Raw genomic sequence first — 25,096 nt, forward strand, 5'->3', positions numbered from 1 at the left:
AAAAAAAAAAAGGTCCTAGTGCAGTATTTAAGTGCTTCCCTGCTCATCAGAAGGTCAGTGGCTAGAACCAACAAGTCATTCCAAGGGAGAAAGATATAGCAGTCAGATTCCATAAAAAATTATACCCTTGAGAACCCTATGGAGAGAAGTTCTACTCTTTTCAATAGGGTTGCAATGATTTGGAATGGACTCGATGTTAGTTGTTTTGGATTATACCTGTAATACCTAATTAAAAATTTCTGATTATATTAAAAATGTGCTTTTACAATTGGTCAAATACAAATAAAAAATTATCTTACACATTGTATTTGGTTATGTGTCTAAATCTGGAACAGTCCCAGATTTTATTCCAGGCTACCAATTTGTTGAAGTTCAGTTGTCCTACTAAAATGTCCGTAATTTGAGTAGTGTGATTGCTTTCTCATCATATATGTCATTTACTCCCTGTACTTCCTATAAGCAGATCAAGAGGTTTGAATAGGTTAAAGTTCGAATTTTGGGGCAAGTATAGTGCGGCGCTGTCAGTTAATGTGCTAGACTGCTAAGTCAGTTTGAACCACAAAGTTGGTGGTTCAAGCTCACCAGCCACTCCTCGGAAACCCTATACAGGGTCACTATGGGTTGGAACCAACTCGACGGCACTTAAAAACAACAACAACAACAACATACAAGGTAATATAGGAAGCATCGGAACCAATTATAAAGTATATTGTTGTTGTTGTTAGATGCCATTGAGTCAGCTCTGACTCATACTGACCCTACGCACAACAGAATGAAAGACTGTCTGGTCCTATACCATCCTCACATTCGTTGTTATACTTGAGCCCATTGCTGCTGCCACTGCACCATTCCATCTTATTGGCAGTCTTCCTCTTTTGTGGTGACCCTCCACTTTATGAAGCGTGATGGGACTGGTCTCTCCTGATAATATGTCTGAAGTGTGAAGGATGAAGACTTGATATCCTGGCTTCTAAGGAGCATTCTGGCAGTACTTCTTCCAACACAGATTGTTCTTCTGGCTATCCATGGTACTTTAATATTCTTCTTCAACACCATAATTCAAATGAATCAATATTTCTATGGTCTTATTTATTCGTTGTCCAACTTTCACATAAATATGAGGGTATTGAAAATAGATAGCTTGAGTCAGGCATTGCCTTAGTCCTCAAACTGACATCTTCACTCTTCAACACTTTAAAGAGTTCTTGTGCAGAAGATTTGCCTAACGCAAAACATCATTTGGTTTCTTGACTGCTGTTTCCATGAGAGTTGACAGTGGACCCAAGCAAAATGAAGTCTTTGACAATTTCAATCTTTTCTCCATTTATCATGATGTTATTTATTGGTCCAGTGATGAGGATTTTTATTGTCTTTACACTGAGGTGCAATCCATACTGAAGGCTGTGATCTTCTTCAGTAAATGCTTTAAGTCCCCTGATTTCAGCAAGCAAGAATGTATCATCTGCATATGGCAGGTTGTTAATGAGTCTTCCTCCCATCCATCTTCTCAGATTATTTTCTGAAAATACAGATTGAATAAGTATGGTGAAAGAATGCAACCCTGGTGCAAGCCTTTACTGAATTTAAACCATTCAGTGTCCTCTTGTTCTGTTCTGCCCTCTTGAACAGCTGCCACTTGCTCTATGTATAATGACTGGCATGCCTGTTATTATGAATAATGTTGAAGTTTGATACTTGCCTTCTTTGGTGGAGAGGATTTTAAGAATCCATGTTGGGGAAGCCATAAATCATGTAGCTTACACTTGAATGTTTTAAATCCTATTGACTTTATTTTCCCAAGACACACCCTGTCACCAATAATTTATTTCCAATTAGATCATTTTTAAAAATCATCTATTAAAATTGGCTTTGCAAACTTTGGAAAGTAAAATTTAATTCTCTTAGTGAAAGGGTAAATCAATTTTTTTTTGCACCTCAATGCTATGTTGGCGAAATGTTTAGAGTCACAGAGCTCAAAAAGAAAATATATTCTGACTTGATACTTAATGTGTTATTGGTTAATCTACTTGATGACCTAATTTTGTTAAGAGAGATTTCAACAGAAAGGCATGGCACAAATTGGACTAACCACACTCCCTCTCCTCAATGAAGAGAGTAAATTCCCAAGAACATGTTTTTCATACTTTTGAAGAGGTGACATAATATAAAATGCGATGTGTTCTTATTGCAATTAATTGCTTAATATTCTGATTTTATAAGCTATTGTTTATCTTTTCATTCACAGGAAGAAGTCATTCCTGTTTTCTGCTCTGTATGCTGCCTTTATATTTGGTGGTCGGCACCTAATGAACAAACGGGCAAAGTTTGAATTGAGGAAGCCATTAGTTCTCTGGTCTCTGACCCTTGCCGTCTTCAGGTAGGTTATTTTCATTTCCCTAATATAATCTTTTCATTTCTTCCAAGACTTTTTTGAAATAAAGCAACAGTCAAGCATCTTGTTTTATATTTTTATATGTTTGATTCTCAAATACCTTAAGGCTAAAATAAAGAAAGCTGTGTTTAGAGCAAGAGCCTTTATTGCAAACAAATTTGCCACACTCTGCATTCTCTTTATAGAGCTCCCCGGCCAACTTCCTTTTTCTCTAAAGCGATCATGGGATAATGCAATTCACCTGTTAGGGATAGAAGGGGCACTTCACTTCCACTGGTGTTGTGACATACGTAGCGAGGAAGGGTTACTTGGAAAGGTGCAACAGTAAAATGCTGAAGTCTGTTGGAAGGTAAGGCTCAAATGTAATGGGCATGCTGTTACTGACTAACACTTAATCAAAAGATGGCACTTGGACGTAAGAGCAGACACTGGACATCTGTTTGTGTCAGTATCACTAGACCTGAGCATGCTTTTGCTCTGCATTCTCTGGAGTACGCTCCACATGGCACCTCCCACTGCCTCAAACACAGATGCTCATGTAGTCACTTCTTCTTCTGCGCATCTGGCAGAACTCACCATACAGACTGTTGTGACATAGCTGGGTCTGCCTCACGGACATCTGTCAAACAACATTCCTTCAGAAGCTGAATGGAGTCGTCCCAGTTTTTATAGTATTTGGCCATCAAGGCAATCACAAGATTAATTAGTAAACAGCTGGTGTCCTAGCAGGTGCCAGAATTTACCTGCAGCGATAACAAAGACACTCTGCTTTCTTTGAGTTTTGCTTGTCAAAAACCCACAGATTTATAATTAGGCTGCAGGTGTGTATGTATGTGTATGGATATACTACAAACCACAGAACTATGTACTTTTAATATTTAGCTGTACTTGTCATTTTATATATTAACTGTTCTAGTCGTGGTGTGGTGCTGTACAATAAGCCCTGGACTGCTAACCACAAGGTCAGTTGTACAAACACACCTATCACTCCTTACAGAATTGTTATGAATCAGAACAGACTCGATGGTGTTTACTAGTAACAACAACCACTAACAAATTGATGAACTCATTAAAAGCCTCATTAACCATTATTATATTATTATGTTTCATTATCAAATACTTTAAGGACTCAAACAAAGCCATGATAAGAAAGAAAGCCTTCATTGCAACCAAATTTGCCGTGCTGTGTGCAATCTCTTAGTTGGAGAGTTCTCCCGCCATCATCTTCTTTGTCCAAAATTGATCATGCTAATAATTCACTTGTTAGCACTGAGGCGACCTTCAATGTTATTATTTCTGCTACATAAAAAAGACTACGGACAACCATTTGATTTCCTAGCCTTTGATTACCTAGTTTATCAGACAGGAAGAGGAATTTCCCATAAACTTCTGTGATCTGCACACTTCTATTATGTTGGTCCTTTGCATCTAAAACACCCATTTCCTGCTATTACAGAATATGCTTTTGAATGTAGTATGTTTTATAAGACTGTTTTTTGTTCGTTTGTTTGTTTGTTTGTTTGTTTTAAAGCCAAAATCCACTGCCATCAAGTCAATTCTGACTCATAGCGACCCTGTAAAGCAAAGAACTGTCCTGTAACGTCTCTAAGGCTGTAAACCATTACAAAAGCAGACTACCTGTTGCAGATGATTGGTGGGTTTGAACCGCCAACTTTTCACTTAGCAGTTGAACACTAGTCACAAGGGTTCCCTTTATAATGCAGTAGACTTAAGGTATTCATTATTTGTGAACTGTCATTATAGACTCCTCTGTAATTTGTGCCAAGTCATATAAAGCAGCATTTTCATTTTATTGGTATTGAAGCTTGACAGCATATTCTACCTACAGTATCCTGACATCTGAAGGGAAATTTATCTTTATTCAAATAAGGCCTTTTAGGATTTCTCAATATGCCCTCAGTCTTTACTTTCAACTTTAACAGATATAACTAGAGAAAAGAGTCCCAATAAACTTCGATCCACTGGTTGTTGTGTGTTGTTGTTAGGTGCCCTTATAATGGCCCTGGAGGCCAGAGTAGAACTGCCCTGCAGGGTTCCCAAGGCTGTAAATCTTTATAGAGGGACTGACACATCTTTTTTCCCACAAAGTAGCTGCTGGCTTCAAAGCAGCAACCTTTCAGTTATCAGCTGAGCACTAACTACTGCTGAACCAGAACTCCTTGTTTCATCTCTATTTCTGCAAATGTCCTACTTCCCCAGATTCTGTTTGAAATCATACAAGTTGAAATGTTTCTGATTCATATGGTACCATTTCTAAAAGTTTTTTTCCCCAATGATTGGAGGAACATTATCTCACACAAATAATAATTCTTTGGTTTCTTGGTTGGTTATGTGTTGTGAACTCAGTTCCAACTCATAACGACCCCTGCATAGGGTTTCAGAGCCTGTAAATATTTACGGGAGCAGAAAGCCTCATCTTTCTCCCAAGGAATGTCTGGTAGTTTCTAACTGCTGACGTTGAGGTTAGCAGCCCGACTTGTAACCACTATGCTACTACAGCTCCTTAATTCTTTAGTATTATTAAAATTCAAGAATTGTTCAGATTTCCCTGGTTGTCTCATAATGATTGGTTTTATGGTGTGTTTGCAAGAAACTAGATCACCATGAGATCCATACACTTTCATTGATTGATTGATCTCTTTTAATTTATAGAATCCGCTTTAATCCTTTTTTCCCTTCCTCTTGAAATCAATCTTTTGAAGAAAACCTGATCATCTAGCCTATACAATTTCCCACAGACTGGATCTTGTCAATTGTATTCTTCCATCTCCTGATTCCTTAAGCTGGTAGTTAGATCTGGAGAGTTGATTATATATTCAGGTTTAATATTTAAAAGGCCTTCCTATATGAAGAAACTTGCCTTTATCAACTAACTATTTAGATGTCCTGGTATGGTATTGTAGGTAAGAACTGGACCATTTGTCACCTTGAGGTCAGTTTGAACCTCAAGGTTTACAGTTCAAACCTACCAGCTGCTCCTTGGAAACCCTATATAAGGTCACTATGAGTCAGAACTAGCTCAACGGCACTTAATGACAAGCCAGTTATCTTGTAATGTGAGTGTGTGTGTGAGTGTGTGTGTGAGAGTCTCGCTATCTCTCTCGCTCTGTGTGTGTGTGTGTGTGTGTGTAGAGGAAGAGAGAGATTTTATAGGAAATCAGTTTAAATGCTTGATACTTTGTCCATTTTTGCCAGTGTTTTTCACCTCTCAAATGATGTTATTACCTAGGATGTGAACAATATAGTATGTTTCCTTAAGTATCGTTAGCCACTTATGGATTTATACATTTATTTTTATCTCTCAGTGAACTTTCTGGTGTGTTTTAGTCCACCGCTCTTACTGTTCTTTTTGATGCTAAGTTGTCCCCTCTGTGGCAATGGTCATTTCTTCAAATTGTCTCTTAAATGCTTTTCACATACCCTGAATAGGAAAAGCTGGATTTGGGGATGGCAGGATATTCCAGGCATTTTTGTCCAGAACTGGAATCAACCCTTTTCCCCAGGAATCCTCCATCCTTAGGAAGATGAGAATGGAATTTAGAGATGGGGTTGTTATTGGTTGGAATTGACTTATGGGCAACAAACCAGGGAGGATTACCTAATAAACAAGGTTTGTTGTTTTTTTAAATCATTTTACCACATCAAAGATGTGGTGAAACCCATGTGAAAGTGTTCACTACAGATTAGTAAGGAAGTACAAGTAAGCATGTCCTTACTTGTGTTTAACAATTAACACCTTTCAGGTATTATAAATTTGAAAACAGATGGTTTCTGTAGGAAGGGGCTGTGGTTTGGGAGAGAAACAGATGCCAGCTATATAGAAATAGTGTCTTGGATGTTGTGAAAAGTAAGATTGTTCACTACAATTAGTAAGTAAGCCCATGCTTACCTTGATTATTAATAATCTAATAATAGCAGTGGGTTTATCTGGGTGCTAGAGCCCCTACTTGGTGCAAAGTATTAAAATGTTCAACTTTTAACTGGATGGTTGGAGGTGCCCCAAAAGAAAGACCTGCTGATGTACTTATAAAATCAGCCTTTGAAAACCCTATGGAGCTTAGTTCTCCTGTGACACACACAGGGTCACTGTGAGTTGAAATTTACTCAATGGTACTTGACATCTGGTGACTAGGGGTGTTCCTTTGAGATAAGTTAGTTCTTACGTTTAGACCTTTTCTGAGGTCAAAATTGAAATGTGTTTCTGAGTTGATATTGATATTTAGAATGCAAACTTAGGACTTGTTCAGTTCCACTGAGTCAATGCCAACTCACAGTGACCCTGTGTAGGGTTTCCAAGGAGAAGTAGTTAGTTGGTGGGTTTGAACTGGTGACCTTGTTGTTGAACTGCCTACCTGTGCTGATTTTACAGCACCACAATTTTTATTTAACTTTCATCTTACACTAAATTTCTTCTTTTTCCTTATCAGAATCCCCAGTTCCCATTGTCAGTGAATAGTTCCTCATTTACTGTCTCTCTCAATGTATTATACAACAGTCATCCATAGTGCCCTTACGTATATTTGATAGACATGTTCTCTCACTTAGTTCCGCTTCTCTTTCTTAGTTTCTCATTTATACTGGTAACTTTACCTAGTCCAGCCCATGTTTTGCATAAAATAAAGAGAGCCACAACTATGTGGAAGAGAGGGCAGTCTAGAATTTTATAAGAACTGATTGTAACAGTCTTAGCAGGGAACTGGAAACTTTTATTATGACATTCTATGATTGTACTAACTGACCATGTTTCATGTTTGGAAGGGTTTACTATAGTTCCTCCCAGGTTAAAGGCTATCAGTCAAAAATTCATTGAGTAAGATAAGCAATTGTTGTTATATAAAATATAAATATAGAATAACTTTTATATTTTTTATATAATAACATTTGTGTAAATTTTAATCCTAGACACAAAACTTCCGTTTATTAATATATTAAACTATCTGGAAGAGATTTAAAGTACATGCATGCACACTAAAGGAAAATATGCTGAATTCTGACATCATGCATTTATTTACTGATGCTTAGTATTGTCAAAGAGTCCTGGTGTGCTACAGGATAATGCGCCTGGACCTCAAGGTCAGTTTGAACCTCAAGGCTGTACTTCTTACAAGACAGATTTGTTTATTCTTCTGGCAGTCTATGGTATTTTCAATATTCTTCTCTAATAACTGAGACAACTGAGATGGGAATTAATTCAGATATTTAGAATACTGAAGCAAAAATTCTCCCTTGACTTCCAGTGTACTTCATAAAGTGGTAGGATTTTTTGTTTGTTTTTTCATTGTATTGTTATTATTATCTTGTAAAATATTCTTATTCTCTCTTTTCTCTTTTACATTTGAATTCAGACAGAAAATTATGGTAGTGTTTCATACAGGCCATATTCAGTGTAGTTTATTGAAAGCTGTCATAGATTTTGATGAGTAAATATGACCACCTAAATATTTGGAAGCCCACAATGGATTTCGTTTCAGATGGATTTTTCTAGAATTCCATCTTTATTCAGAACCAAACCATTAGCTTCTGGAGTCAGTTAATCTTTATAGATATGCCACCTTGGGAAGGTGTGGTGCTGTAGGATAAGCAGTGGTCTGCTAACCTCAAGGTTGGTGGTTCAATACCATCAGCCACGCCTCGGTATCCCTTTGCAGGGTCCCTATGAGTCAGAACCAATTCCATGGCACTCAATTAGCAATGATATCTCAATTGGTCTCCTACAGTGTATTTGTAAAGAATATTTTATGCATTTATTTAATAAGTTCAAATGCCTCCAGATTGGAGGAACATGTGTGTGCTTCTGTTTGGAGCAGTCATGACCAACGTGTGTGTCAGGCAGTGTTTACTTTGCATCAGCAGCATAAGGAATTCCAAGCAGCCCTCTTTGAGGTCTCTGACCCAGAACAAGGTCTAAGCCCGTGTCCAGTCAGTGTACTTTACTTATGAGAATGACTTTGTGCTGCATATTTATAGCTGCCAATATCATGCTTGCTTAAAATTTGCTTACGCCTGTTTACTGGTAATTCACTATGGCTGCAATTGGTTTATGCTTTATTTGTACAAAGCCCAGTGTTTTTTGCACTTTGTAATTTGACTTCTTTCCTGTTTATTAAACAGCAATTTTCCCAGTTAAACCTCATGTTCATTTCCTGGCCATATCACACTGTTATTAAAATTTATCTCAAACTTAAGTTTGAAATCCAATCAAGATTAATTAAAAAAATATTCCTATACCCACCCCTCACCAGTAGGACTTCAATGAACAAAATGCTTAATTATAGCACCTAAAACTTTAAGAAAAAATTTTTTAGCACTGTAGAGCAAATGAATAGTTTGATCAAATCATTAGATATCTGTTTATACATACACATCAATACATAAAATCTGAAAGAAGTATTGCCAGTTGTTTCATTTTACAGGTCAATAAATATGTAATAAAGCCAACTGCAACTGTTCAGATGAGAAAAACAGGGCATTCTAGAGTCCATATTGAAGCAGTGAGAGTATCATTGGTTTATAAAAATGTAATTTTAAAAATGTCAACTTTCAGAACACCTTATACTATAGTCTCTCTTTCATACTTTGTCCTATGATTGTCTAAAGAGGTCCGACTTGAAGCACAAAGATCACTGAGCCAAACAATGCTACTGGACATGTAAACTACATAAATAGCAAAGGTGAAAAGTTCTTATTTTAGGAATAACAGGCTATGAATTTCACATGTTAAAAGAAATCAGTTAAGCACTTTTCTTGCATAAGCAAGAAAACAAAAAAATACCTCAAAAAGCAAAATGCTGAGTAGTGAAAACGGAAAAGTTGCTAAATAATACTGGGTTTATGAAAAGTTTCTTTAATTTTCATAATAAATTTAATCCCATGTGAATTAATATATTTCATTTATGACTATGTGTGTGTTATAAATGTATCGAGGTCTATGAGAAAACTTCAAGATAGTGATTGTCTCGGTTCTGGGATGGGAAAAAAAAAATGGATTTAGGGAGACTCTGAAGGAGACTTTAATTCTTTTTGTAAATAATAACTTATGTCATTGCAAAACAGTCAAGCAAGAAAAAGATAACTGTTTGATACAAATATTTAAAAACAATAACAAAACAAAATTGAAAGCATATGCAAAAGATTCAGTCTTTCAAAAGAGGTGATAACAATTGTAGACATTTTATAAGATTCTGATGAAACACTGAATGTGCATGAAATCAATCAAGTCTGTATCAAAATAAAACTATCCTATTGATAGCCGCCTCTCCACCTGTGGTAGAGATGTAGGTAGAATTGAGAATGCCTTCTCTTCTCTTTTTAACAGTGACTCTGAGTTAAGTGAAAGAACAAATTGGAGATTTTCTTTCTTGTCCATTTGTTGTTCCTCTCTTTAAGGCTCTTGTCATTGTTGATGTTTGGGGACTCTTGGTCAGATAGTACTCTTTTCATTGGTTGTTTATCATCTTTTATTATCATAACTAATTTGATACTTGGAATTGCAAAACTATAATCTTATCTGTATCAGTACTTTGTGCCTTTCTTCCCCTCTTGCTTTTGGGCTGTTTTATGAAAGAACAATAGAAAGTGCTCAACACTCTAATGCCTCAGTTCTGAGGCCAGAATTACAGATAGCAGCCTCTTGTCTCTTATTTTAAAATTGAAGCTAAGGGACATAAAGAAAAATGCTCATTTCTGAAGAAAGAGTGCGAATAGTTTTCATTCTTTGCAGAATCAATTTGATTTTTCTCACACTGCAGAATGTATATTTATTGAAACATTCAGTCATTGAGACTAGAAACAACACTGCATCCAGATGACACAAACACATGACTGAGAGGTCAGGTTGCAGAAAGATAACAACAGAACCCATTTTCTTTTTCTTTTCCTCTCTCTCTGCACCAAGAGAAACGTGAAGCTTCTCTATAGTGAAGGGTGCATGGGAGCAAGTAGGGCAGAAAGTCCAGTAAGTCAACAAGGACACAGCTTAATAAATAGTAGTAAAAAAGTCTAATGCCATAGAAATAGAATCCCTATGTTTATTGTTATTGTTACTTGCACCTAGTCTGCTCCATTGTAGAAATGGTGCCCGGTCCTGTGCAATCCTCACAATGCCTAATGTGTTTGAGCTCATTATTGCAGTCAATTATTCGGTACTTCCAAAATGGTCGCCCTCTATGATGAAGACACCATGGTAACATTTCATACATAAAGAAAACAGGGTCTACTCTGAACGATAATAGAATTGTTTTGTGTTTCAAGTTATATTTGAATCTGTCAGTCTGAGAGTTGCCATTCCACTGTTTTAATATCAGTTTTGTAATTGCCAACATATAAATGAGGCAAAGTAACTACCAGGCAAATTGAAGCTATACAATACAGCAGACTCTTTCCTACCTGTTCCTCCCCAGCATTGTGTTTGCATGCCCAAACACATGGGCTTTATGGACTTTCCTAGCCCACAGAGAAGTTATCCAATCCTTCTATCTTCAGGATCAAATCTAGTAAAATGCCAGGACCTTGCATAACTTCCAGTGTGAACCCAAGGGATCGTAGTTTCTCCCCTCCACAGGTTAGCCATGGCAGGAGCATCAATAACAGGTTGTTGTTGTTGTTGTTAAGTGCCGTCGAGTCGGTTCCGACCCATAGCGACCCTGTACAGGGTTTCCAAGGGTGTAAATCTTTACGGGAGTAGAAAGCCTCATCTTTCTCCCGCGGAGCGGCTGGTAGTTTCGAACTGCTGACCTTAAGGTTCGCAGCCCGATTCGTAACCACTACGCTACCAGAGCTCCTTAATAGAGAGGAATTACATGGCACAGACATCATCATTATCTTCCTGTTTATATCTTTTAGATTCCTAAAACTGGATCCCTTGCCTGAAAAAACTCTGGTCTCCAATCACAATGGCACTAATCGAATCACTTGTCTCCTTTTGAAAAACTAAAGCAATAATAAAAGTAAGAATTGGCAGCTCTCTATCAGGCTTGTAAATCCGGGTCCATCTATCCTGGTTTGCTCTGACAGTCTTAGTTTTTATACTATGGTCTCAGTGTAATCATTAATAGTTCCTCTTTTACTTTCAAAACTGCTCCAGTTTGAGTGATAAATGGACTGGCCATTCTATTTATAACCTGCTGAGAAATTTTGTTGACTCAATAAAACAGAAAAAGGAAGAATACCAGAGATCATTTGCCAAGTAAACCCCTAAAAGAACTTTATTTTTGCATTGATCTCATGTCTTACTCTTCTGCATATGAGACGCACCATCACTCAAATTTAAAATATTCAGACTGGATGGTTTTTTTTATTCCTTTGAGTCCTTACATTTTACCACTGTTTTCCTAGTGTAAATAATCACGTCACTCAAATATACAGTTAACTTACAGCCAGTCACCAGGTTGCATCAATTCTTCTTTATAAATATTTAGAGTAACTGTCTACACCTTTTCATTTCCATGCTGGACACGCCAACCCTAGTCACTTCACATCTGAGGTACTGCAGCCGCTAACTGGTATCTCTCAAATGTTTTCTCTATCCAAACTGCTTTACATCCTGCATCATATCTTTGTTTAATCCTCAGTGGAATTCTGTTGCTCTTAGGTTAAGAACCTTAAGAAAGTATAATCTTTCCTCAGCCCAACTTTCACCATTGACCTATACTAACATTTCCATTAACAAGGAATGTCTATATTGTTGTTGTTGTTAAGTGCCATTGAGTTGATTCCAACCCATAGTGACCCTGTGTAGGGTTTCTGAGAAGCAGCTGGTGAGCTTGAACCTTACGGTTCAAACCCACTTTGCAGTGCAGCACATTAACCCACAACACCACACCAGGGCTCCGATGTCTATGTTATTGCCCAATAAACAAATGTACCTTCCCAGTCCTAATTTTATGTCTTTAGACATATTGTATCTCGTGCCTTTTCTCCATTTTTTACTTATAGCTGAGCCATCATTTGGACTTGCCCTATTTAATCAAGGCCTTTTGGATGATTTCAGCCCTGATCTCTCTACTTCAACCGAACTTATTGCTATCTCATCATTATTGCCTTAGGGAACCCTGGTGGCATGGTAGAATGAACACTGGACTGCTAGCCACAAGTTCAAACCCGAGAGTCACTTTTTGCTCCCATAAAGATTGACAGCTTTAGAAACACTATGCTGTTGCTAAGTGTAGTAGAGTTGGTTCTGACCCATAGTGACCCTGTATAAGATTTCTGAGGAGTGGCTGGTAGACTTGAACCACCAACCTTGCCATTCAAACCGACCTTGTCACCCAGTACATTAAACCATAGTGCCACACCAGGACTCCAAAGCTTACAGGTGCTCTCCCATTCAAGTACTAACCAATCACGGCACTGCATAGCTTCTGAGATCGGTTCTAACCAATCCCAACACTGCATAGCTTCCAAGATCGGTACTAACCAATCCTGATACTACTTTGCTTCTGAGATCAGAAGAGCTCAACGAACACATTTAGTATGGTACGGCCATAGACCAGAAACACTTGACAGCCTCGGAAACCCTATACTACCTTACTGAGGAATTTTCTGCTAGACTGAGTTTCTGCAGCAACAATTGTGTCTTGCTGCCCCTTGAACACATAACACACAGTTCCTGAATTAGTGAGTAGAAATGTCACCCTTGGCAAGTTCTCCAGTTACATTTTCAGAAAATCGAAGCTTGGTATACAATTAACTGCATGTTCCCATGTGTCTTCATTATCTAGTGCTGCTGTAACAGAAATACCACAAATAGTGGCTTTAAGAAACAGAAGTTTCTTTTCTGACCACTTACAAGGCTAGAAGTCCAAAGTCAGACTGTTGGTGTTCTTTCTCTCTCTCTGTTCTGGGAGAAGGTCCTTGTCTCTCTGAACAGCTGCTCCTAGGCATTCTTCATGTGGCTTGACATCTTTCTTCCCTTGTCTCTGCTTGTTCACTTGCTGGTTTAATCTCTTTTGTATCTCTTTAAAAGAGATTAACTCCAGAAGCCCCTTACACGGATCCTGTTCTCATTAACAAAGGAAACCCATTCCCATAAACACAGGTACATTGTGGATAAGTGCCGCTGAGTCAGTTCCAACACACAGCGACCCTGTATAGGGTTTCCGAGGAGCGGCTAGTGAGTTTGAACCCCTGACCTTTTGTTTCAAACCAACCTTGTGGTCCAGGGCTTGCTTTATCCCATAGCGCAACACCAAGGATTTATAGCACAAATTTTGGGAAGATACCGTTCAATCCATAATACTATACAATTGATAGTTTTAATAATTTTATATATATATCCTTTTTTATCCAGTTGACCCGGTGTCAACTGTCTCAGACACCCCAGTCAGTCTTCATTTGGCTTCTGTGAAAATAGAGGCATGCTTCAAGAAGTTAGGGATTGACATCATGTTATTTCAGAATTTCTCCACAGGCCTTCAAGGCTCCACAAAATCTAGTTTTTATTATCTGACCTCTCCTACTCTCCTCTTTCTTCAGCCTCTCGTAGACTCTGCTGTTCCTTAAACGTTCTACCAAGACTTCATATTCAGGGGCTTCGAACTCATGGTTCCCTCTGCCTAGAACATTTTTTACCCAGATAGCGTATTCCCTCACCTTCTTCAGGTCTAACCCAAATTTCACCCTCTAAGTGAGCTCTGTGTAAAATCACAATATTCCCCCTAAGCTACTCTCCTGATAGTTTTTTTCTTTAGCACTTATGACCTGAGGGCAGGGATTATTTCTGTCTAGTTTCCGGTTGTGTCTCTAGTGCCCAAATGATGCTTAGTAAATATTTTTCTTCTAAAAAGTAGTAAGAATAGTGGAAGAGGGTTAGTAATAGTTGTCTGCATTTCTTTCTGAACAGAGAAAAAGGAAACTATTTCTACTTCTTCCTTGAATCTAGGAACCACTTAGAGTTTGAAATGTTGTTGTTGTTGTTGTTAATAATATCAAGGAAATAATTAGATCAATTTAGTGAGCTCATAGTAGTTTGCTAGTTGTTGATGTTTTTAAAAGAATACATAGGGAAGCTCCCAACCTGCTGTGAGCAGTGGGTTAATAGGAAACTCCAGGAAAACATCACCCTGCTATGCAGGGGGCACAGTGGCCTCTGCCCCGCCCCCTCCTTTAATGGGTGTCCTTTCCTGTGGGTTACTGTCCTGCAGTTCATGGTGGCACTCCAGACCTCCCTGACTTATGTGTTTCCTGCCCCCCAGCACCCACTCAAAACTGCTCTTACTGTAATGATTTAATCCAAAGACGATGAAAGTTTGTACCAGGGAGTTTCCAAAAGTTTGTGGGAAAATGAAATTAAAATATAATAACATTTCCCCACTAACTTTTTGAAACACCCTTATAGTTTATATAGAGAACCCAGACTGCCATCAATACAACAACTTTAATTTGGAAAAGAACTTCTGATTGCTGTCTCAAAGGCAGAGAATGGCCTCTCTTTCTCCCAGAACACAGTCAACTAGCTACCTGTTTGTTTCATTGAAAAAGCTACTCAATAGTGTTTTGGGTTTCTTTTTGTAACTAAATAATTTCTCTTTCTAACTAAAGTTCTGAAGGTGAGGATTCCCTATGCATAAAAACAGTATCACAGTAAAGGGCACACCCAAAGCCTTTAAGCTCACTCCCCATAGGTATTTGTTGTTACTATTCTGTGCATGCTCTTCCAGTCATTTAAAGTTATGTTTGAGATTCTCTTATCATAATTTTGGTAATCTGTAATCCAATTAAAATACTTGAATTTAGACAAAAATATGACTTCAATAATATGTTTGTATTACAGGTGCTTTAACAACTTGAAACAGCTGACATGTAAGATATTTTAAATCCTTTTACCAAAATGTCCTCTGAATTAGTATTTAATTAGCTGGAGTATTAAAGCTCTTCTGAAATTTGATTAAAAAATAGCATAGGCTTTCTAGACGAAATTGCATGATAATTTAACATATAAGTAAAATAACCCCTTAAGTGTTAGTTAAAGAACATGGTAAGACTGAATTAAGGATTGCAGTGCTTATAAACTTCTTGTGTTACTTTACAAATCCTTAAAGGGCCTTTCTTGTTTAAGCAGGATATTTAAAACAAAACAAAACAAAAAGAACCCAAACCTGTTAAGATTTTGAACCAAATATTGAATTCTTAAAAAAAAAAAAATCTTTCACACTGAAAGATTAACATTTTATGAAAGTGCCTACTTGTGTATTCTGGAATGCTGACATCTATTACTAAAATGAGGTAACCACAGTTGTAGAATGGCTAAAGAAAATATAAAAGTGAATAACATGGAAAAATACTAGTAGTTTCTGTCCTGTAGATGCCCATTAGTGAGGAGAAGATCTCCTGACACTGAGAGATGAATCTTTGCTCCCCTCAATATTTTCTGATAGTCCACATTCCCTGGAAGAGATCCGTATTTCTGCTCATTCCAAAGAGAATTGACCCCACGGAATGTGGAAATCATTGGACAATATATTTGATATCTCATGTGAGTAAAGTTTTACTAAATGTAATATAAAAATGGCTACAACCATACATTGACAGAGAATTTCCAGAGATTCAAACTGGATTCAGAAGAGGATGGGGGGAACAAGGGATATCATTACTTGATGTCAGATGGCTCTTGACTGAAAGCAGAGAATACAAGAAAGATGTTTACCCATACCTTATTGACTGTGCAAAGGCTTTTGATTGTATGGATCATGACAAGCTGTGGACAACATTGAGAAGTATGAGTCTTCCGGAACACTTAATTGTGTTCATAAGGAACCTGTACATAGACTAAGAGGCAGTTGTTCAAACAGAACAAGAGAACACCAAATGGTTTAACATTAGGAAAGATATGCACCTGGATTGTATTCTATCACATTTATGCAATCTGTATGCTGAGAAAATATTCCGAGAAGCTGGATTATATGAAAAAGAATGTGGCATCAGGATTGGAAGAAGACCCACGATATGCAGATGATACAACCTTGTTTGCTGAAAGCGAAAGTACTTAAAATACTGATTACAACTTAAGACCAAAGGCTTCAGTTTAGGTTACATCTCAATATAAAGAAAACAAAAACCTCACCATTAGACCAATAACAAAACCCATATAAATGGAGAAAAGATTGAAGTTGTCAGTGACCCCCAGCGAGATGGATTGGCACAGTGGCAGGCAGCATTAATGGGCTCAAACATAGCAATGATTGTGAGGTTGGCCCAGGAAAGGGCAGTGTTTTGTTCTGTTGTGAATAGAGTCACTATGAGTCCATAGCGACTCAATGGCACCTAACCCTAACAACAGCAACATTCCCTTAGCCATGAAAAAAGTTTAAGCTACTCTAGAGGAACTGGCCAAAAACAAGACTCCAGAAATTGACAGAATCCATATTTAGATACTTAAACAAATGGATGCAATGGTGTAAGTGCTCACTTATCTATGCCAAGAAATTTGGAAGACAGTTACCTGGCCAATTGAATGGAAAAGATCCATATGTATTCCAATTCCCAGGAAAGGTGAGCCAATGGAATGCAGAAATTGCCAAATACTGCCAGTTGTGTCACACACAAGTAAATTTTTACTGAAAATAATTTCAGAACAATTTCAGCTGTATATGAACAATGAACTGCCAGAAATTCCAGCCAATTCAAAAGAAGATATAGAATGAAGCATATCAATGCTGATGTCATACTGATCTTGGATGAAAGTAGGGAACACTAGAAGGATGTTTACCTGTGTTTCTGTTGGCTGTGCAAAAGCATCCAACTGCATGGATCATAACAAGTTATGGATAACGTTATGGAACATGGGAATTCTAAATCACTTAATTGTGTACATATAGGACCTACATAGACCAACAGACAGTTGATTGAACAGAATATGGAGTGTGTGTGTGAAATTAGGAAAGGTGTATATCAGAGTTTATCTTTTTACCATGCTAATTCAGTCTGTATGCTGAGCAGATAATCCAAGAAGCCTTAACAATTTATAATTTGCAGATGACACAACCTTTTCTGCTAAAAGCCAAGAGTACTTGAAACACTTACTGATCAAGATGACTGTGTAATCTTACGTATGGATTACACCGACATAAAGAAAACAAAAATCCTTACTAGTGAACCAGTAATAAACAATATAATAAATGGAGAAAAGATTGATGTTATCAAGGATTTCATTTTGCTTCGATCCATAATGTCCATGGAAGCAGCCATCAAGAAATCAAAACACATATTGCATTGGGCACATCTGGTGCAATTGATCTCTTTAGCATGCTAAAAGCAAAGATGTCACTTTGAGGGTTTAAGTAAACCGGTTGTGATGCAATGTATTACTGTACTAGACTGCAAGGTCGGTTTGAACTGCAAGGTCAGTGGTTCAAGCTCACCAGCCACTCCTTGGACACCTATACAGGGTTGCTATGAGTCAGTACCAACTCGATGACAATTAACAACAAAACTCAAGCTATGGCATTTTCAAGTCCTTCATATACCTATGAATGCAGGACAATGAATAAAGAAGACGCAGCAAGGCCTTTGAATTGTGGTGCTATTGCATATATCATGGACTGCCAGAAGAATGGACAAATCTGTTTTTGTCTTTTTTTTAAAGTTTTTATTGTAAATTGATTGATAGTTTACATGGGGGAACATCAGCTTTACACTCATCCTATCGTATTTCGTTTCATTGCAATGACTACATTCTCTCCATGGATCATCATTCAACAGCATTGGCTTCTATTCTCTGTTTTTTTGTTTTGTTTTGTTTTTGGATGTACACCAAAGCACTAATGAATATATAATCATTCAGACATCCAAAGGGCACACCCTGCAAGCCAGTCCCCAGCTGCTCCATCTCTCCATGTCCGAACAAATCTGTTTTGGAAGAAGTACAATGAGAATCTTCCTTTGAAGCAAGAATAGTAAGATTTCATCTTACTTACTTTGGACATGTTTTCAGGAGAAAGACATCATGCTTGATTGATAGAGGGTCAGCAAAAGAGAGGAACACCTTCAATGAGATGGATGGACACAATGGCTGCATCACTGGATTCAAACATAGCAACAATAGTTAGGATGACACAAAATTGGATACTATTTCTTTCATACATAAGCTTGCTGTAAGCTTGATTGACTCAATGGAACCTAACAACAATATTTCAACCAAGAACTTCAAATCGTTACTAATTTTTTGATGATGCTGTGGAATTGACAGTTGTCCGTGATCTCACATGCTTTTGGATATGATATACCGAAGTCTCCATTTTCCACCTCATAACCAACAATCCTTTAGCCAATGTTACTTGTGAGTAGATGTTAGATGGTAGAATTATCACCACGAACATGGACGACTTGAGTTCAATTCCACCTCAATGTACATCGTGTACAGCTACCATCTCTCTGTCAGTGGAAGTTTGCATGTTGCTATGATGCTAAACAGATTTTAGCAGAGCTTCTAGACTAGGAAGAAAGGCATGGGAATCTACTTCCAAAAACCACTAATGAATATCCTTAGGATCGCAAAGGTCGAACCTACAACCATTTCATTGTACATGGATCACGAAGTCAGGGATTGACTCTGTGTCAGCTAAAAACAGCAACAGACAATAGAAGGATAAATTTAATTAACAGCTAGCTCTCTTTGGAATTATTTTCTACTATTTTTCTTTAAAAAATTGAAAAACGAAAATTGGTTTTGGCTGCTTGATCTCATTATCCCTTATAACTAATTTGTAATGTTTACTAGAAGCTATGACTGCCAAGCAGCACTCATTGTATTCATTGTTTCCCAGGGTGTTTCTTTCAGTTTTCTGAGCCCTGAAATTTAGAATCAGATCTCTGTAATTAAAATGATTGATTCAGGGTACTATACTTCATTGCTCATACACTACAATTTTCTAACATAATAAAGCAATGATTTTCTCTTAGTCCTCTCATTTTATGCTAATGGTACATCATTGGGTAGAGCAGTAGCTTCTTGTACTTTTTTGTTCTGAGCATCATTGACTTAGAAGTAGATGTGTAGGGTGATTAAAATAACTGAGAAAGATTATTCATTAGTTCTACGTATTGAGGGGAACAGGATTGTTAGCCCAGAGTTGGAACAAAAATCTTCAATACAGCTTAATAGAATTGCTTATGATATGAAGACATTATGAATCATTAAATTCCCTGAAAGAGTTTAGCTTTTAATTGGGGTTGTTGCTAGTTTGAAACAAAAAATAAACTCAAGACAAAGTCTTGCAAAAAAAAAAAAAAAAAGATGGAAGAGCAAGAGAAGATAATCTAATTTTTGCCTTTAAATTGAGCATAGTTCAAATTTTAGAACTTGGCATGGTCTGTGTATTTCATCTCAACTTCTCTAACTGGATTTTGCTACCTGTACAGTTTAGCTGAGCTCAGACCATCTTTCATGATACCTTGGAGTGAAGGGATTATACTTTTGTATTCTCTGATATGCTGACTGACAATTAAAGTATGTATATGTAGTTTTCTTTGTTCTTTAAAGACATGTTGTTATTGTTGTTAGGTGCTGTTGACTTGATTTCCACTCAACAGTGACCCCATGTGATAGGGTAGACCTGCCTCATAAAGTTTTCTAGGCTATAGGAACAGATTGCAAAGTCTTCCTCAGGAAGAGCTCCTAGATGGGTTTGAACTCCTGATGGCTTAACTGTTCCACAATCAAGGCTCCTTCTTTAAAAATACAGATCTTAAAATTCCCAGGGTTAGAATAAAGTTATAGGTTGAGTTTCTTAAAAACTAATGCAGGTGTCCATTTTGATGCCTCATCTATTTCTCTCCTCACTTGACCTGTGAACATTTTATTGATTCTGTTTATCCCATCCCTTTATAATGCATTCTGTAGTTGTTCTTTCACATTCACACTCATGGAAAGATCACAAAAGAGAACTGGATCTGAAGTAAGTTCTGAAGAACAAAAATCAGTTTTTCTCCATAGTTTGATCAAGAATTCCCTCCTGAGGTTCTGTGAAGGTAATCCAGTGGGAGCACAAAGTGTGAGTCATAATTTTGACTCAAATCAATGAAAGACTGAATGGATGATATGCCTTACAAGCGATACTTGGTGTCCTTATGTGGGCATGAACTTGCCTTCTTTAAGGTTTATGATTGACGGGATATGAATTAAGGGTGCCCCGTTTCCTCTTTGATTCTTCCTCAACAAAAGGTCTGCATATAGTTGGTAAATGGTAAGAAACATCTTGCTGCTCAGAAGGAGCCCTCTGAGAAAATGTAGCCCTGCTCCACACACAGTTTAAACCCTGCTGTGGTTTGAATTATGTTCAACTAAAATATGTGTTGTCAATCCTAATTCCTATGCCTGTGGGTATAATCCCTTTGGGGAATGAATTGCCTTTGTTGTTAATGAGGCACGGTTATTGTAGGTAGGGTGTATCTTGAATCAATCTTTTGAGATAAAAAAGATTAAAAGCTAGCTAAGAAGCAGAGACAGGGCAAGAAAGATGCCAAGTCAAATGAAGAACACCAGGAGCAGAAGAATAAAGAGGAAACAGCCTCCCCCAAGAACTGGCACCCTGAATTTAGACTTGTCGCCTCCTAAATTGTGAGAAAATAAGTTTGTCAAAGCCAATCATTTGTGGTATTTCTGTTATAGCAGTACTAGATAACTAAGAATTTATTGCTGGAAGAATGAGGCACTGCTCAAACATTACCAGTTTGAAATTAGGTAATGCATAGAGGCTGGAAGTTTTAAGGTACCTGAGAAGAATCCTGGTGTGGTGCTGTAGCTTAATGCACTGGAATGCAGGGTCACTTTAAACCATGAGGTCTGCGATTCAGTCGCATCAGCTGCTCCTGGGAAACCCTATACAGGTCTTTATGAAAGCACTTAACAGCAACAACAGTAGGAGTCCTGGTGTGTTGTGGGTTTATATGCTGGACTGCAAAGTCGGTTTGAACCTCCAGGTCAGTGATTCAAGCTCACCAGCCGTTCCTTGGAAACCCTTTGTTGGGTCACTATGGGTTACTCCATGGCACTTAACAACAAACAAGAGTAATAAAAACCATTCCAAAGAAAGGTGATCTATCTAACAGAATGCAGAAATTATTAAGCAATACCATTATGATCACCTACAAGTAAAATTTTGCAGACAATAATTCAAAAACAGTTGTAGGGAACTATCAGAAATTTAAGTCTGGTTCAGAAGAGGATTTGGAATGAGGAATATCATTGCTGTTGTCAGATGGGTCTTAGCAGAAAGTATCAGAAAGACATTTATTGACTATACAAAGGCATTCAACTCTGTGAATCATAACAAATTCTGTACTCATGCAATGATTTTAAGAATGGTGCAGAACCAGCAGTATTTCATTCTGTGGGACATAGAGTGGCTATTAATCTCAATGGACTTGACAACACCTAACAAAAACAATAGTTTTCTTAGAAGTGGTCCGTTTGCTGTAATTAATAGTATGTAAACCAAAATCACAGAAAATAGAGGAGAAAGAAAGTCAGACTCATTATATACTTTGTAATGATTTTAACTAGCTTTTTAAGTTTCTTGAGATTTTAGGTAACTGGTTAAAATGACTTGGGCATGGGAGGTGGAGCAGGAGGGAGATTTAGTATTGAATGGAAAATGTTTACTATTCTGAAGACTCCGTCTTCCAAAATGAAAATGTGTGAGAAGACCATGGTTCAAAATGAACAGAGCCCCTCTACTGATCATGGAGAAGAAATTGTACGAGTTTGTTTTCCCTCTAAATGTCTCAACTAATGACCAATTTGATTCCAACTCATGTTGTTGTTGTTGTTGTTAGGTGCCATCGAATCAGTACCAACTCATAGCAACCTTATGTACAGCAGAACGAAACACTGCCCGATCCTGGGCCAACCTCACTATTGTTGCAACTCAATGGCAACTCTATATATATACTGAGTAAAATTACTCCATAGGGATTTTTTTAGATATTATATATTTGAAATGAAATGAAATCCATTGCTATTTAAGGCACTTCTGACTCGTGTGTTACACGGTAGATCTATCCCATAGGGTTTTCTTGGCAATAATCTTTATGGAAGTAGCTTACTGGGGTTTTCTGCCACAGCAGAACTGGGTAGGTTCAAACCTTTAGGTTCCACTAGTCAATTACAAACTACTTTCACCACTTGGGGACCTAGATGTTACATATGCCAGCTGCTTAATCTACACTGTCTTACTCATCTTCACGACAGTTCTATAAAGAAAAATACAATTATAGGGTGGTTACACGTTTTAAGAGTGAATATTTCAAAATACTTATATATTTCAGAACTTTTATAGTTTAACATCAGCCTTCCTATAGAGCCAGTGTCAGTCAGGAAGGAAAATATATTTTCAGAATTTATGAATCTACATCTGAGTAATTTTGTGTTTCAAAAGCATAATTTTAAACAAAACAAATACTTACCTATTAGTAATCTTTCACCATTTCTAACTTTTATTTCCTCCTTTCAAAATTCTGAGGTTCTAATAAAAGTTTTTATGTTCTACCACTAGTACTCCACTTAATAAATATTTGGATGCTATTGTTATATTTGGAGTCCTGGTGTGGCACTGTAGGTTAAATGTGCCAGACTGCAAAACTGTTTGAACTGCAAGGTCAGTGGTTTGAGCTTACCAGCTGCTCCTTGGAAATTCTATATGGATCGGAACCGACTTGACAACACTTCACAACACCAGCAATTGTTATATTTGAAGTCCTGGTGTGGTGCTGTGGAGTAATGTGCTGGACTGCAAAGTCAGCTTGAACTGCAAAGTTGGTGGTTCAAACTCACCAGCTGCTCCTTGGAAACCCTATACAGTATTGCTATGGGTCGGAACCAACTCGATAACACTTAACAACAACATTGTTATATTTCAATGACTGGTGACTGTTAATGGTAGGCGTCCAGTGCGGATTTCTAAGTGCCCTAAGCAATAGGGTAGCTCAGAAGATGATGACCAAAAATTGTATAAGTTTCTATATCCCACTAAAGTAGTGCTCTGGTACTCGCTTTTGCAATGTTTCAAATGCAGGTTAAATCACCTGGGCTGCCAGGTTTGAAATTATGGCAGTCTTGAATATTTTTTTAGAAATAAGAATCTTAGTCTTTCAAATTTTAGGTATGTTGTTAAGTGCTGTTGAATTGGTTCTGACTGATAGCAACCCTTTATAGGGTTTCCTAGAAGTTAGCAATTCATTGATTATCCTACAGCAGCATATCAGGACTGTGCACTGTATTACATGTAATAATAACTTTATAATGCCGTGCAATGTCCCCATTTGAGGATATGAACCTGATGCTTAGAGATATTAAGAAATCACTTAGCTTGTGAGTAAGAGGATCCGGATGTGTTGGTCTGACTCAGCACCATGCTGCTTACATAATAGGGATAGTCAAAACTTAACAGTCCTAAATTCAGAAAGAATTTGGGAGCAGCTTCAGTATGATTTTGTAAGCCTAGGATGGAGGGTGAAATCTTGTGGGTTTCCAAACAGACCTATGGTCCCTGTGCATAAAAACATCAGATGTTAGGTAAAAATTTCCACCTCTGGCCCCTGCCTAAAAGCTATTCATTTGAAGCCTCTGGTGAAGAAACCTGGAAATCTGAATTTTTAACAACCGCCATGGACAGTTCTTAATTGCACTAAAATTCAAGAACCAGCTCCTTAACGACAGTTTCATAGAAATGTAAGGTTGAGAATGTAAGGTTCATTCTAGAAATGTAAGGTTGAGAATGTAAGGTTCATTCTAGAAATGTAAGGTTGAGAAGAACAGAAGCTCCAAGAATATAGCACTTTGGAATTATTTTGTAAGAAAATCAGAATAATGGAGATTTTACCTCTCTAGGAAATTCAGAGTAACTTGTGAACCCCAGAAAATATAAAACTAAGAGTGCTTGGACGCTGGCATAAATAATGCATTTTGTGTTGTATTTAGAATTTCCCTTAGAATAGCAATATAGAACAGACCACAATCTCTAGACTGCCATTATCTCATGCCAGGCCTAAATATGCATAGACCTAACTCTGATTAAGGAGCTCTGGTAGCGTAGTGGTTACAAATCGGGCTGTGAACCGCAAGGTCAGCAGTTCGAAACTACCAGCTGTTCCACGGGAGAAAGATGAGGCTTTCTGCTCCCGTAAAGATGTACAGCCTCGGAAACCCTGTACAGGGTGGCTATGAGTCGGTTCCGACTCCACAGCACATAACCACCACCACCAACTCTGATTAAAATATAGGAGAGATGGCATGTTTTTAATGGAAGTACTTTAAGACTGAAAATTCTGTTGAAGAAAAATATTAAACCCAAAATATTAATCCCAAAGACCTAGAAGTAAGAATAATTATCCTGAAGAATGGCAGACTAAAGTTCTTGGGAATCATAGACCCCAAATTACAAATTCTCTTCCCAGAGAACAAGACCTGGTGGCACAATGGATTAAGTGTTGGGCTGCTAACTGATAGGTCAGTGGTGTAAACCCACCAGGGGCTCTGCCTGAGAAGGATGAGGCAGTCTGTTTCCATAAAGACTGCCAGCCTTGGAAACACTACCGAGAAGTTTTACTCTGTCCTGTACAGTTGCTATGACTTAGAATCAACTCCATGGAGCAGGAGCAGTGGGTTTGATTTTATTGTTTTCCTAGAAAAATGCATGTAAATGAACACTCATAATTAACACACGCTTACATTTATTAAAAAAGTTTGAT

General features: G+C 37.6%; 1 protein-coding gene across 1 annotated transcript in view; it reads left to right on the top strand.

The window, feature by feature from the left end:
* Positions 1 to 25,096, top strand: part of ELOVL6 (ELOVL fatty acid elongase 6) — a 182,077-nt gene that overhangs the window by 117,839 nt on the left and 39,142 nt on the right. The window contains exon 2 of the mRNA XM_006869315.1: positions 2,246 to 2,377. Within this exon, the coding sequence (XP_006869377.1) occupies positions 2,246 to 2,377 (132 nt within the window). The remainder of the gene's footprint in view (positions 1 to 2,245; positions 2,378 to 25,096) is intronic.

Source organism: Chrysochloris asiatica, unplaced genomic scaffold, assembly GCF_000296735.1.
Source record: "Chrysochloris asiatica unplaced genomic scaffold, ChrAsi1.0 scaffold00129, whole genome shotgun sequence".
In the NCBI taxonomy this organism is placed as follows: Eukaryota; Metazoa; Chordata; class Mammalia; order Afrosoricida; family Chrysochloridae; genus Chrysochloris; species Chrysochloris asiatica.